General features: G+C 33.0%; 1 protein-coding gene across 3 annotated transcripts in view; it reads left to right on the top strand.

Moving 5' to 3' along the window:
- DCLK1 (doublecortin like kinase 1) overlaps nt 1-14440 on the top strand; it is a 169706-nt gene that overhangs the window by 108208 nt on the left and 47058 nt on the right. For all 3 annotated transcript variants that reach the window (XM_032220086.1, XM_032220085.1, XM_032220087.1), the window contains one exon: nt 830-924. In XM_032220086.1, coding sequence (XP_032075977.1) covers nt 830-924 — 95 coding nt within the window. The remainder of the gene's footprint in view (nt 1-829; nt 925-14440) is intronic.

Below are 14440 nucleotides of genomic sequence, written 5' to 3'. Positions count from 1 at the left end.
ACCATAGCATGTTTGAGAAGACATTTTATTATATAGCATCTCTTTCTCTCTCTCCCTCCCTCTCTCCCTCCCTCCCTCTCTCTTCTCCCCCTCCCTCCCTCCTATCTTTTCAGTGCAATATTAGCATTATTTGCCTATATTTTCTATTCTACAGTTTTCACAGCTGTGAAGATTTTGTATTAAATGATAAGGAAAATGTTATGTAAGTAGAAAAAAAATGTAAAGAATATAGCAACAGTTTAGAAGTCTCTCATTTTTATGAAGGCAACTATGAAAGGCTGAGGTTGTGATCTTATAAATCAAAGAGTCCCAGATGAGTTAATGCGTAGGTCAAATGTATCACACAGAAATCTTTTCAACCGTTCCATGTTAGTATCAGTAGTAATAAATGCCCTTTTAAGATAACACAATAATTTGGAATTTCTAACAGATAACATTAACACATCCCCTCATCTCTAAAAAGGAGGGGAAAAGACCAATACTTAAAGGCTTTTTTTAACAGCAAGTATAATCTTGGTCTCCTCACCCCATGGATAAGCAGTACAGACTTGAAGACAATACTTTTAATTTCATTGCAGCTACATATTGAATACTAATTGGTCAAACTCTTGTTAAGTAAAATGTATACCAACTGAATACAGAGGAACCCACATTATAGTGATTAATTCCTTCAGAATTACATCTTTACTTAATTCTTATTAGCAGTACACAGACTGCAAAAGAGCAAAGCAGAAAGCATTGGCTAACGTGAGCAATATGTTGTTTAGTGTTTAATTATAGTGGTTCCAGATCCAAAATTATGTTTTCTTGTTTGTTCTTGTTTGTCTAGTTAATGGAACGCCTGGAAGTCAGCTTTCTACTCCCCGTTCCGGGAAGTCTCCAAGCCCTTCTCCTACTAGCCCAGGAAGCTTGCGGAAACAGAGGGTAAGAAAACCCAAGTTTTGAAGGTGGCCAAGTGAATCGCTTGATACCAAGTTCCTTAATCTAACAAGTGTTCTGATATCCCCATAAAATGGTAATGCAAGAAATTCTTTGCTAATGAATATAAATAAATAAAATTGCTTGTTGGTTGGCTGGTAGTGGAATGTTTTGATAAATAGCTAGCCCTAGGATTACCCAAAACTGTAGCAAATTTTGAAAAATGCGTCCATTTTGCATCCACTTCTGCATGAAAAATAGGAACATCGTCAAAATGAACTCCCCCCCCTTCCCTCCCTTCTCTTTGTTTGGCCATCAGTTTGGCAATCCAAAGATGCTGGATCTCTGTTCCTTCCACTTTGCTTGCTAAGTTAGCTAGTTAGTTGGCTTTACCAGGCAAAGTAGGAATGGAGTGAGCTCAACTTAGAACACAATTAGGACTGGAACTTCATTTTGGGCGGCCTATAAATCTAATAAATAAATAAATTACTAAGCAATGCCTATGTTAAGCGAGTTGCACTTGATTTTATGATTGTTAAGCAAATCATGTGGCTATTAAGCAAATCCAGCTTCCCCCACTGACTTTGCTTGTTGAAAGCTATCTGGAAAGATCACAAATGGCGATCATGTGACCATTAGATACCATTGTAAATCTATGCTGGTTGCCAATTGCCCAAATTGCAATCACATGACCGTGGGATGCTGTGATGGTCATCAGTGCAAATATTGGTTGTAGGTTGCTTTTTTCTGCACTCTTGTAAATTTGAATGGTCGCTCAAGAAAGGATTGAAATCAATGACTACCTGTACAGCCTTGCTACTGAATCCAGTCAACCTTTCAAATGCCCAAACCTGACTTGAGCAGTGGTAGAAATGTTCCTGAGGTTCTTAATTGCAGCAGCATCTCTACACATGCTTATACTCAAAACCCAAGTTGTTGTTTCATTGGTTCCTCTAAGGGCTTGTTTGTGGAAGTAATACACTGATCTCTTCCTGGGCCTGGAGTATTGTATCAACTGATCATGGGCTTTTCTGTCTATGCTTCCTGCACAAAACATTTTTTTCTTGATGCTAGAACAAATTTTTGACAGTTCTCTCCAGTTTGGTTGTATCTCACATGCCCCCCAAATTTAAGCCTCAGAATTACTAGTGACATCCTCCCGTTTGATAATTCTATTAATGGTGCTCAAACCTTATATATTCAAAATAAAGAATTCCGCTGTTATTTTTTGCAAATTATATTATTATTTGTTTTTTTGTCTTCTGCTGTACCTAATTTCTAAATATTTTCAGAAGTAGTCCATACACAAACTAGCCAAATTCTAAATTTGTGTCCATGTTAGTTCTTCTCTCTACTAGGCACAAGTAATTCTATAAATAGAAATAGTCCTACACACTTTACCACGTATTTTAATACATTTTAAAAAATACACTGTAGAATATTAAAATATGTAGAGTTGGTCAAATATATTGCCTATTAGGAACAGAATACCTTAAACCAGTGGTCCATGGAGCCCTGGAAACCACAATGTCCCGACAGAGGGTCTGTGAAGACTTGAAGTAATGTTATGATTTAAATCTTGAGTTAAGTCTTGGGGGCCCATGGTCATGGTGCATGGCCCAAAAAAATATTTAAAGGGGGTCTGTGGTGAAAAAATCCTAAAGCAGTATTTTCCAACTTTGACATTTCAACTACCTGAATTTTATAACCATTGTTAAGAATTCTACAAATTGAAGAATGCACATATTTGGAAGTTGCCACAGATAGGAAATACTGCTGCAAATTAAGAAAGTGGTATCAAAAGTATTCTTCACATGTAGTAGCCTTTTCAATATACATGAATTAAGTTTAAAGTTAGTGATAGATAATTAATATTTTACTGCCTCAATACTACCACTATCTTGTGGTATGGATTCTCAGGAAGACATTTGGAAAAATGAACTTTGTACGTATTCTACATTTCAAGGACCCAAAATCTATCACAAAATCATGCCACAGAGAAATTTATTTGGGCAGTCGCCAAAATTACTGGGCTGCAATAGTTCCTGGGGTTGGATTTAACAGAGTTTTGAGGACTTTCAAGAGTATTGATAGCTATTATCATTCTATTGATTGATGAACTTCTGAGAATTTTTGAAGGGACTAAAGAAAAATAAAATAAAAACTTATTTTCTAAGTTTTTAAAATATTGTCTGAACACCACTATTTTTAAACACACAACATTCTTAGTCAAAGAAGCTTTTTCATATCTTTTGTCAGAAAATGTTATATGAAGAGATATATACTACAGCCATATAATCTAACAATTTAGAATTTCAGAAAAATCTGTTTCATACTTTAGATTATTTCACTTTTTAAATCACATGATACTTTAACATGTTTATTTGCAAGGTATTTTTTTTTGCTGTTGAAAACCAATATGATCTCCTCTTGGATTTAAAAAAACATTTTATTTAATATAACTCACTAAAGTACTATATATTATTTCTAAATCCAAAATGTTAGTTTAAGGGGGGGGGCGAGAAACCCAGGAAAATGAATTGTTTATCAGTGCATGAAAATAATTTAATACAAAGACACTGTTGTTAGAAGGATCCATATTATTTTCCTTGAGAAAACAGTATCACAGTGCACACAAATTACTAACCAATCTTCCCAAAGTGAAGAGGTATTTATACAAGGGAACTGTAAGGTGTATCTTTCCCCTGCGTGGCTGCTGTTTTTCAGAAAACTTCCTTAAGTAGGGTCAGAGAACAATATTGAGTTGTGGCACAAAAGTCCTAGAGAGTCCCAAAGCAAAGGCAACATCTATTCTGCTTTCACTAGCATTGGATTACAATTCAAATCTAGACAAAGAAATCCAAATGGAAAAAAAACATATTTGCACACTTTCTGAGAGAGTTATAGAAAGTTCATAATGCTTTCTAGGAAGGAAGAACTGTTTTGGGTAGAGTTTCCCAGTCATTTGCAAGTTTTTAGCAAAGTTCCTTGTCACTAAAACACATTTTTTACAATTATTTACAGTAAAATAGTATAAACTGAATGGGGCATGAATGATGGGGTTGTATGATAGCACTTCAGGATTAGAAGTTTATAGCAACATTTAAAAGAACTAATTTACAATGTAATTTTCACTTTTTAAACTAAGAAAATATTTTTTCTTTTTAAAAAGAACCATATAAACGAGAATACATCTTCAACCCAGATTTCTCCAATATATGTTATTAAAAGTATTTTTACATAACAAGTAAAATATTTCATTTTAATATACAGATGTATTTTAACTTACTTGAGTTTATCTTCTGTTTATAACTTTAGTATAAAATATCCTTAATTTAACTTAAATTAAAAATATGCACGATTCTATTAAAGACCTAAATAAAATCATGATACAATAGATACAATAAGATCTCTGGATAGCATAATATATAATATAATATGATATTTTGGTGTAACAAGCAATAGAACATAGCTCTTGCGCTGTTAAACATCTGTTTAAATGTTTATATAAAATACTTTATGTGGTTTCTTTGTGCCACTTGAACTATTTTAAAAAAAATCTGCTGAAGTCTCTACAGTTGTTTTTTACTGTTCTACATATAAAGATTTTGGTAATAGAAATTATTATAGATTTATAAAAGACTATTATACCTAAAATAGAAAAAAAAGTTGCAAATGTTCTGCAAAAAAATTTATTTTCATATACGTAGATTCTAGTACCCGAAATAGAATTTGAAAATTAGCATCGAGAGCCTCTTTTTTTCACATTATCTCTACTCCATACAAGAAAAAATTAATAAAACAATTATTTTACTTCTTAATTCAAGTAGGAATTAATTTAGAAGTTTTTTTTAAAGTAATAGAGTGTTCATCTTTTGATAATCACCATAGCAACATGATATGTAAAACCTGAAAGATTACATGTGCTTCGGCAGCACTTTAATTAAACAATCACATTATTTAATTGTTAAACTACAATCTATAATGCCAAAACACGATTATCCAAAAGGTAAGCTATTTTTATAATTCTTAAGATCTTTATTCAAAACGTATTTTTAGTTTCTCAAGAACTACCAGCATTATCATATCTGTCATCAATAAACAGAAAGTGTACAGATTAAATCTCATGATTTTAAAGCCTTTATTTTTAATCAGAATATTTTAAAATGAAAATGGTAAAATAAAAATAATTTGATATTTTTCGTGGACAAAATATAGGTCAAAAAACAGAAGTTCCACTGAAAACACTTTTCAGATGTAGCCATTTAAGCAAAAACGAGTGAGCCCCATATTGATTATATTGTGGGTGCTACCAAATATGAGTTAAGGACTTCACATTAACTTGGAGCCTGGAACTATATTTTAAAAAGTTATTTCTGTTTGGTCAAGGAATGACTGGATTGGAGTTTTGAGGGGGCGGGGAATAGAACCAGAGAGCACTTGTATTCGTATATTATTGTACGAAAAAGTTCAAAAAGAAGGCTTGACCTGTAGAATATAATTTAATCAAGCTCACTTTCACTCTCCTTAATCATAGGAGACTGGCTATAAATATAAATACAGGCAATTTGTTTTTATAATGTAAAGTGTGAATGCTGAGGGAGGAAACCTTGAAGTTGGAGAATATTTTTCTAGATTTATGGCTTATAGCAATGTTTCTCAATCTTGGCAAGTTTAAGATGCATGGGCTTCAATTCTGAGAATTCTCCAACTAACATGTTTCTAAAATTTAAGTAGTTTTTCTGCCCTCCTCAATTATTTTATTTTGCTCCCAAAAAACTTGTAATGTTAGCATAATTCATGCTATAATTCATCCTTAAAATGTTTAGAGAAGCCTTGCTATTGCTGCTGGGGATGAAAATTATCTCATTAATCACATACATATATTTTAAGCATTAAACACAATTTAAAAAGTTAATAAAATAAAAAGTAAAAAAGTAAACTCAAACAAATGGTACATGGAAATTCAGTATCTCAGCATTCTGGTTATAATAATTATAGTATTCAGACAGATACAAGATTTTCTAGTAGTTGGCTATGATAGATTAAACATCCCCCCCCCCCTGATTTTAACAATTCACTTGAAATTGACATTTCCTGAATCTGCAAATATTGATGAGTAAGCTACCTGAATATAGTGTGGCCAACAGAGACAGTACCGCGTATAAGAATTCTAGGAATTAAAAAAGCTTAGATAAAGAAAAGCAGAACAAAAACATATGAAATAAATTACTATTGGCTTTGAAATGAAAATTTAAAAAACACATTAAGTTTGAATAAATAAAATGCTGGCGTGACTTATTTTTTGGTATCTTGAAAGCAAAGTGATCAGAATGCAGATTTATTTTTTTCATTTTAAATAACAATTATATTAAGCAAATAAACAAATCCCAATTTTTCTCTTCCCAGACAGCAAAAACAACACATATGTGTACCCTAGTTTGGAAGGGTAACCTTTTTTTGTGTAAATTATATAAATCCCATTATTATGAATTCTGGTTGTATTTAAAAATATTTCCTATGTTTCCTTCACAAACTGCTGGCTGATTCTTTTTTTAAATTCTTTTTTATTAGTTTATAATACAAAATAAAAAAATCACAAAAGAAAATAGTGGTAAAATAAGGGAGGATCAGATAACTTCAAGGACTCCAGAAATACCAGTGAATCATGAGACAAAACTTAGTTTCCTTTTCTATTGTTACATTGTAGCCCGAAGAAATTTAAGCAACTAAAAGTAGAAAATCAAAGATTAAAAATTATCTTGATTGTTTTCATCTATCAATCAACTGCAAAACTATATCCCCCCTTTCCTGGTAATAAATATAAAATAATAGCATATTAAAAAATAAATTATTTGCATTCTGGTTATGTTACCAACATCTTCTGCCTTAGCAACTGCTTTGCTCTACTGGGTGATAGCCCGGAAATATATTGAAGCTTTCTGAATAAAACTATGTTACAAACAAAATTATGTTCCTTCGTTGTCATCTCTGCATTAACCTATTGTTCTGATTGTCACTTTATGTGAATATGACATCTGCTTTTTACAAAATAAAGAGAACTGGAAGCAAATTGCTTTCCTTGTTATCTGAAAACTGCCAAAATATCATCTTGCTCACTCATATAAAATATATCATAAAGGGTATTTTCATATAGCTTGTTTATTGAATCCCCTGGCTTCAACTATGTGTATGTTAGGGATCGACATTTCTAAATGATGAGAAATTCAATTCTATATGATTACTGTAGTTTGCTAGTTTTTCTTTCCCCAAAACACACTTAAATTTCTCGAATATTCAGTCTGAATATGAAATAGCGTTAAACTTATGTTCCTGGCTCCAATGTTTCTTCACAATAAAGCAACGTAAATGTTATAATACATTTGCAGTGTTTGGAAATAACAAAACCTTGGTAAAGTTAATCTGGCCATCATTTTTATTTCCATAATAAATATTATTGAGAGGAAAAATATTGAGCAGAATCGTAGGCATTCTGATTTATGGCCTTTTGTTCTGGGGTACATCAGGCATAAACAGCTCCCTTTAAGCTGCAAATAGAAAAGAAGAAAGATCTTCAGCATATATTAATTTCTCTGCTTAAAGCACTAGTATGCACTGATGTACTTTCAGCCTGAGGATTATTACAGAAATTACCCATTTAAAATATTTACCAATGAATTGCAGAACAAAACTCTGAGTAAAATGTGGTTGAAACCCTATAGTGCTGATCTTTCTTTTTCCATCCTAGAGTAATGGTGGTATGTTGGCCATCTGTTAAATTAAGTTGATCTGGAAGTGAAGTACTTACAGATCAAATCCTGCTTTTATGCAGCTACTTTCTTTAATGTAGGTGTGCCATAAAAGCAGCCAGGTGGCCAGAAACTAAAGCAAGAACTTCCTCTTAAAGTTTGTTTAATGGTGATGACATTTCAAATGGTGCACCCTAAATTAAAATTTAGAACTTGCCATTTACATTGAGTGCTTCGGGTTCCATGAAGGCTTTTTGGTCTGGAATTATCCCCCCCCCCCCAATAATTCTAATGGGATCTACAAGTATGTTGAAGTACAGTGTGCATAACTTCACAATAACTGCCCAGGATGCTTGCCCAGTTGCAGTCATGCAACATGAATATGGAATAATAATTAAGAGAAAGAAATTAATATCCTTCAAACTTTGAGATATAGAAGGGCCAACCTTGACCCCCATATAATAAATATAAATGAAATAAACAAGAGTAAGAGTGACAGAAATAGGAATAACATGTACAGTTTGCGTAAGCTCAAAGAGCAAAAATAAACTAAAAAAGTGAATGAAACGGCAATATCTTCCTAACATCAATGAAACAAAGTAAGGAAATTCAGTACAACTTCTCTAAAGCCTGGGACCGTTTTATCTGAGCCCTTACAAGAATACTTTTAATCGAAGTTCATGTTCAGGAAAACTCATAAAATTTCACAGATCCTTTTCCCATGCAAGTACTTGTTATTACTTGATATTTAAGAAAAAATTCTTCCATTCTTTTGAATCAAGCAGAAATGGGTAGACTCAAGTATAATAATCCCCTGAGTGGATCAACTGATTTTGGTGATTATAATCTTAACCAGTATAAATTCAGTTTATACTGGATTACCAATGTCTACAAAATGTGTGTTTGAGTTTTATAGAGAAGCATTAAATTATACCAACATGAATCAAGATATTTTTTATCCAAGATGGGAATTAAATATTTAAGAACCATACTTACGTAATATAGATAAATATTCACATAAACAGTTTTGTCTTTTTTTGTTTTTACTGGTGCAAGAAAATATTTATTACTTAAAATGGAAAATATGTTTCAGAAATGATTAGATAATGGTTTAGATTAGGAGCAGAGATGATTAAGTGACTAATAAACTATGCATAATTACTCAAATTTTGCAAATAATTGGAGGTATTCCAAAATAACATGCATATAGGTTTAATCAAAATATTTTCAGATAGCATTTCTTTGTGTCAGATAAAAATATAATTTGATATCAAATCCTGATATTAATTATCACTGGAACTTAAACTGAAACTATTGCATTCATTAAATAGGTTTGTGCACTATTCTAAATCAAATGGCCTGTGTAGCTTTCTCTAGGCATTCCCCTGAAGGCGCTAAGTTCTCCAACTAAGTGAAATACTTTATTGACATTTTGAATGTACACTAATCGGCATATATTACAATGAAATTACATTACATACAGCTCTCAAAGGATCTCCACCTCTAATATAAACATAAACATAACAAATAAATAAATACATAAATAAACACAAAATTATACATGTACCCACATACATTAAATGACATGGAGAAACAACATGGTCTAGTTCAGATGTATACATGTACATGGCAAGAGAAACAAATCTTCCAAGTTTACCAGACAAATGGCATAGGGAACAAAGCTGTTAGACAATCTGGTAGTCCTGCTAGAAATACTTTCAAACCTCCTCTCAGGGGGGGAGCAACAGGAGCAGACCGTGAAGTGGGTGTGTCTCTAACAAAGTTTTGAGCTCTAAGCACATAGCGCTTTTAAGCAGTATCCTGAATGACAGGAAGCGAGTCATCTTCTCGGCTGTCCTTACCACTCTCTGAATGGACTTTCTATCTGAGGCAATGCTGCCACCAAACTAAACAGTGATGCAGTTTGTTAAAACCCTCTCAATCGTGCCTCTGTAAAAAGTGACCAGGATAGAAGGACAAAGATGTACTCTCCTCATCCAATGCAGGAAATGCAGATGCCGGTTTGCATGCTTCACTGAGGATGATGTTTGGAGAGATCAGTTCAGATTGTTAGTTATCTTGTTAATTATCTGCATCCCCAGATCTAAAGGGAAAGCATCATTTGAGTTCTGCTTTTGATCCAAAAGCAGAAATTAAGTATCACTGAGATAAACATGAATTTATTGAACTCTAAAGTAATGGGTGCATTAAGATTTTCAAACTATTAGGAAGGAAAAACAAAACACCACAACTGTAATGTGTGTGTTTTAAGCAAAATATATGTTTACTTGAAAATGTTAGTGTTTACTTAAAGTAGTGAGTCAGTTTGGTATACATTAAAGCAACAAGCTAGAGATTGTGATCTCTAGTCTTTCCTTGGTCACAAAGTGACCTTGGGCCAGTCACTCTCTCTCAGCCCTATAGAGGAAGCAATGGTAAATAACTTCTGAAAAACCTTGCCCACAAAGCTACAGGGATTAGCCCAAGCAGTCACCAGGAGTCAAAAACTTTGACACCAGGTTTTGGATAACAAACCATGGCTTGTTAATGTTTATGCCTTGGTTGCCAATTATTCCTTTTGTAATATGTTCAGTCCAAATCTTAATAAATCATTGCTGGGGGGCATTAAAAGTTAAGCAGGACATTAAGTGACTAGATATTGTTTTCTCTTATCTCTGATATGATCCAAATAGGTTCCAGAAAAGTTCCCAGCTATAAAGATGCATTGGGTGATAATTTATGAATCTGTCTAGAAGAATAATGAAACATTAAATTAAAGTTGGCCTTGCCAGGCTAAAGCTGCCATCACATGTAAATGTAATTGCATATCCTACCAAACTCGGTGGAATTCACAGTGTAAATATTATTCAATATATTAATAATCCACAATCATTTATCTTTGGTTTATCCTTCATCACTCTATTATTGAGCAGGGACATTATGAAATTCCATTATCTGTTTTAAACTAGTGAGAAAATTATCCACTAATCTATTTTACATTAATCTTGCTTTATGCTATTTTCCCTCTGTTTAATATTATAAATCAATACAGATTTTGTTATTTAGGGACAAAAGCATTTATCTTGAATCCTTGAATGAGAATGGTTTTCAGTTGCTTTTTGGGGTAAATGAATATATTTTGCATGGTTTTTTTTAATAAACTACTTTCTAAATAATTATCTGGAAAAAAATGAAAACCACGAGCTATTCTCTAAGATAAATTTTAATGCAAATCAAATAAAATTCACCCAACCAAATAATGGTATAATTTTGGTAAGAGACCATAATTTGGTAAGAACATTTTTGAAATTCTGCTGCAGTCACCATACTAACTGCTGGAAATGTAATGAAATGAGATTTTTTTTCCTTTATGCTTTCTGGGTAAAATATAACTTTTTGACAAGCAATACTCTTTATGTCTTGGCAGAAACAATTAAACAATCATCATGAGCTACACTAAATCCTATTGTAAAGGGTTCGGACTTATTCTTACTTGCTGCAGATGGTAACATAAGAACGAATGGAATGATACTTCAAGGATTAGGATATAGATTAGATATTAGATTGAATTTCTTGACAGTAAGAGATGTTAATCAATAAATAAATTCCCATAAGAAGTAGTTTGTTCCCCTTCACTGGAGAATTTCAGAATCTACATTGTTGTACATCAGGAATGGTGCAGGGAATCCTGGAGTATACTGGGGTTGGATTTGATGACCACTTAGATCCTTTCTAATTCAATGATTGTATATAAAAACAATCATATTTGTATAGATTATGTTTTTTGGATGTTAGGCCTGCATGTGCCTAAGTTAATAAGAGTCAATGATCAGTGTCAATATTTAAATAACCCCATTAAAAAAATGAAAAGAGTTTTATATGAAAGTGTGTATTTCAGTTTTATTAATATTAATAGAACAGTATTATTAACACTGTTGAAAAGTAACTATACATTGAAATCAAAGATAGCAGGATAATCTGATTTTTAAATGGTATTCAATTTTTTTCCTTAAGATTAAAAATCTGTGAAATCCATTTTGTAAAGTGATTGAAAGTGATAGAGCTACATCAACCTTATAAATGACTACAGATTGTTTAATTACATTATGATGTGTATTATTTTTAAATGATGTATTGAAACAAACACAGAAATAAATATGTGCAAACTTGAAATTTATGTCTTTTTACTGTGAAGCTGTATGGTAATTAATATCAGATATCTTTCCTTTCTGGGATTTTACTATAGACTCCCCATACAAATGCTCAATTTATTTGGTACATTCCCACCCTGTTCCTATCAGGCAGCAAATATCTGCTTTCTTTGTGCAAAACCAGGAAAAGTTCATTGCTATCATGAGAGTTTGATGCTTGGATATTTTTAATAGTTTGGGAATGTCTTTCCACTGTCTTGTTTTATATCTTACTAATATTATAAAAGAAGTATCAGAGCAGTAGAGAATTCTTCAACCTGATATTCTTTGGATGTGTTGGACTTCAACTTTCTGGACCTCTCAGTCTTCGGCCCACTAGGTTTGGAAATAATGAATTGGAGAATATGTTGCATTTGGGCAAAATTGCAGGCCTTTATAGTCCCAATTCATCTATGAATCTTATCATACTAGTTGAAGCCAATCTTTAGACTATCTCTTTGTCTCCACTTATTTGGCCACTGGGGAGCATTCTGCAGTTTTTGGACTGTTCCAAGAAACTGTTGTCAGCCATCTGTTAATATTGTATGTTGAATAGATGAAGTTAGTTCAGAGTTGTCATCGAAAAGTAGAAACGAGAAGGCAGTGATAAGTAAAATTTTCCTTTCACAAGAAGATATTAGTCATATCAGTTATAGAGATTAAGGCATAATGAGTGCAACTCTAAGAGTTCTTAGAAGAAAGAGGTCAAAAGATTGCAGTAAGTATACATTGAACAAATTTTACCTTCTTTTGTACTATAATTGCCTCTGATCTTTAAGTAGTTGAAAACATCTATAATTTCATTCCCTATAGTTAAGAATCTATTGATAATATCCTTATGTAGTAAAACAATTTGATATAAGAAGCATTATTATTACAATAATATATTATTAATATTATTATTATTATTCATAAATTCATACAATTTATGAACCTTAGAAATACCACTAGATGGTAGCAACCAGATACAGAAAACTTTACAATTTTAAATCTTTGATGTTTGCGGCACTTTGCAGTCCAGGCTCAAATATTTTGTTGCCTCTTGAAAAAGTATATAGTTAGGTGAGCTAGCTATAAAAACAATAAGGAAAATATGTTAATCTTATATATAAATGAAAAGGGGCATGAAGCTGCTATTAAACCCAAGATTTGAAGAAAAAGTCTGCAAAAAGTCCTATTGAACTAATGTATTTAGTAAATAAATATACTTATATATGGTTTGAAATGTCTCTGAATATTAGTAGCTTGGGTTGGCAGTTATGTTGTTGGTTTGAGCTCTGAGCTTGGAGATTTGGTTGCAAACGTTTCGCCCCTATTCGAGGAGATATTTTCAGTGAGCTTTGGATTGTGCTTGTCTGAGGCAGCACTGGCCTTTAAGTACCGTCTGTGTGATGTGCTGGTGTTGTTGTTCAGATGTCTTCTGATGATGTCATGGTCTGGTTTTGGATTGATTTAGTTGACCGACCACATCATACGCAGCCAAACAAATCAACCCAAAACCAGACCATGACATCATCAGAAGACATCTGAACAATAACACCAGCAATAATTTACATCACAGAAACAGTACTTCAAACCAAGGGCTATGACTCAGCAACTACAGCCAGCCAGTCACATAACTTGAAATCAGACCAGGACTCAGAAAGATATTTAAAGGCCAGTGCTCCCCCCAGACAAGCACAATCCAAACCATACTAAAGATGAAAGTGTGTGTGTGTGTGTGTGTGTGTGTGTGTGTGTGTGTGTATTATACAGAGATTCAGGTTAATGTCAGAATTCCAAATAACACCCCCAACAAAAGAAAACTCCAAGGCTTGAGATTCTTCAAAGTTCCATTTTATTACAGATGTCATATTGACCCATCTGTGAAAACCCAAATCTGAAAGCTTCCAGGTTTTCCCAGCCAGTTGAAAGTTCAAGACCCTGCCCCAACACCACAAATCCATAACATGGTACAATCATTTATTGCCATGGAAAAAGATTCCTCCCATCCACATCCGTCCAGGTGCAGGAACAAAGCGACCTTGATTTTCTGAGAAAGAATGTTATTATGGCTACACATCGCGCATACTCTGTATAATCCTCCCTCCCATTTCTCCACAGTAAAAAGTGGCAGGCCTGAAATCCGAAAGGATAAAAGAGGGCTTCCAGGTCTGACAGATGTCTCCTCGAATGGGCATAAAACATTTGCAACCAAATTGCCAAGCATGGAGCAACAACATATATATAGTTTACTTCACCCTTTCTAATACATAACACATACACAGACACACATATACTGTATGTATGCATATATAGCAAGAGTGCAAATAAATGTATGAAACCATTTACATATGATTCATTGTTTGAACATTAGATACAAACAGAGAAATAGATAATGGTAAATCCCTGATACTTATATTAAAATACATGTACACATTGATAGCTAATTAAATATATAATAGATAAGTACAGACAGAGTATTAATTCCTAATCAAGATCTACCTAACAGAAATGCAAACTAAATAATAACTTGCTTGGCCTGATATTGGCTTCCTGACCACCAGCTTCTTTGGTGCATATCCAGGTTTTATGCTAAAATTT

This window comes from Thamnophis elegans, chromosome 6 (assembly GCF_009769535.1).
Source record: "Thamnophis elegans isolate rThaEle1 chromosome 6, rThaEle1.pri, whole genome shotgun sequence".
Classification (NCBI taxonomy): Eukaryota; Metazoa; Chordata; class Lepidosauria; order Squamata; family Colubridae; genus Thamnophis; species Thamnophis elegans.
The sequence above is the reverse complement of the archived record's forward strand: the minus strand, read 5'-3'. Positions and strand labels throughout refer to the sequence as shown.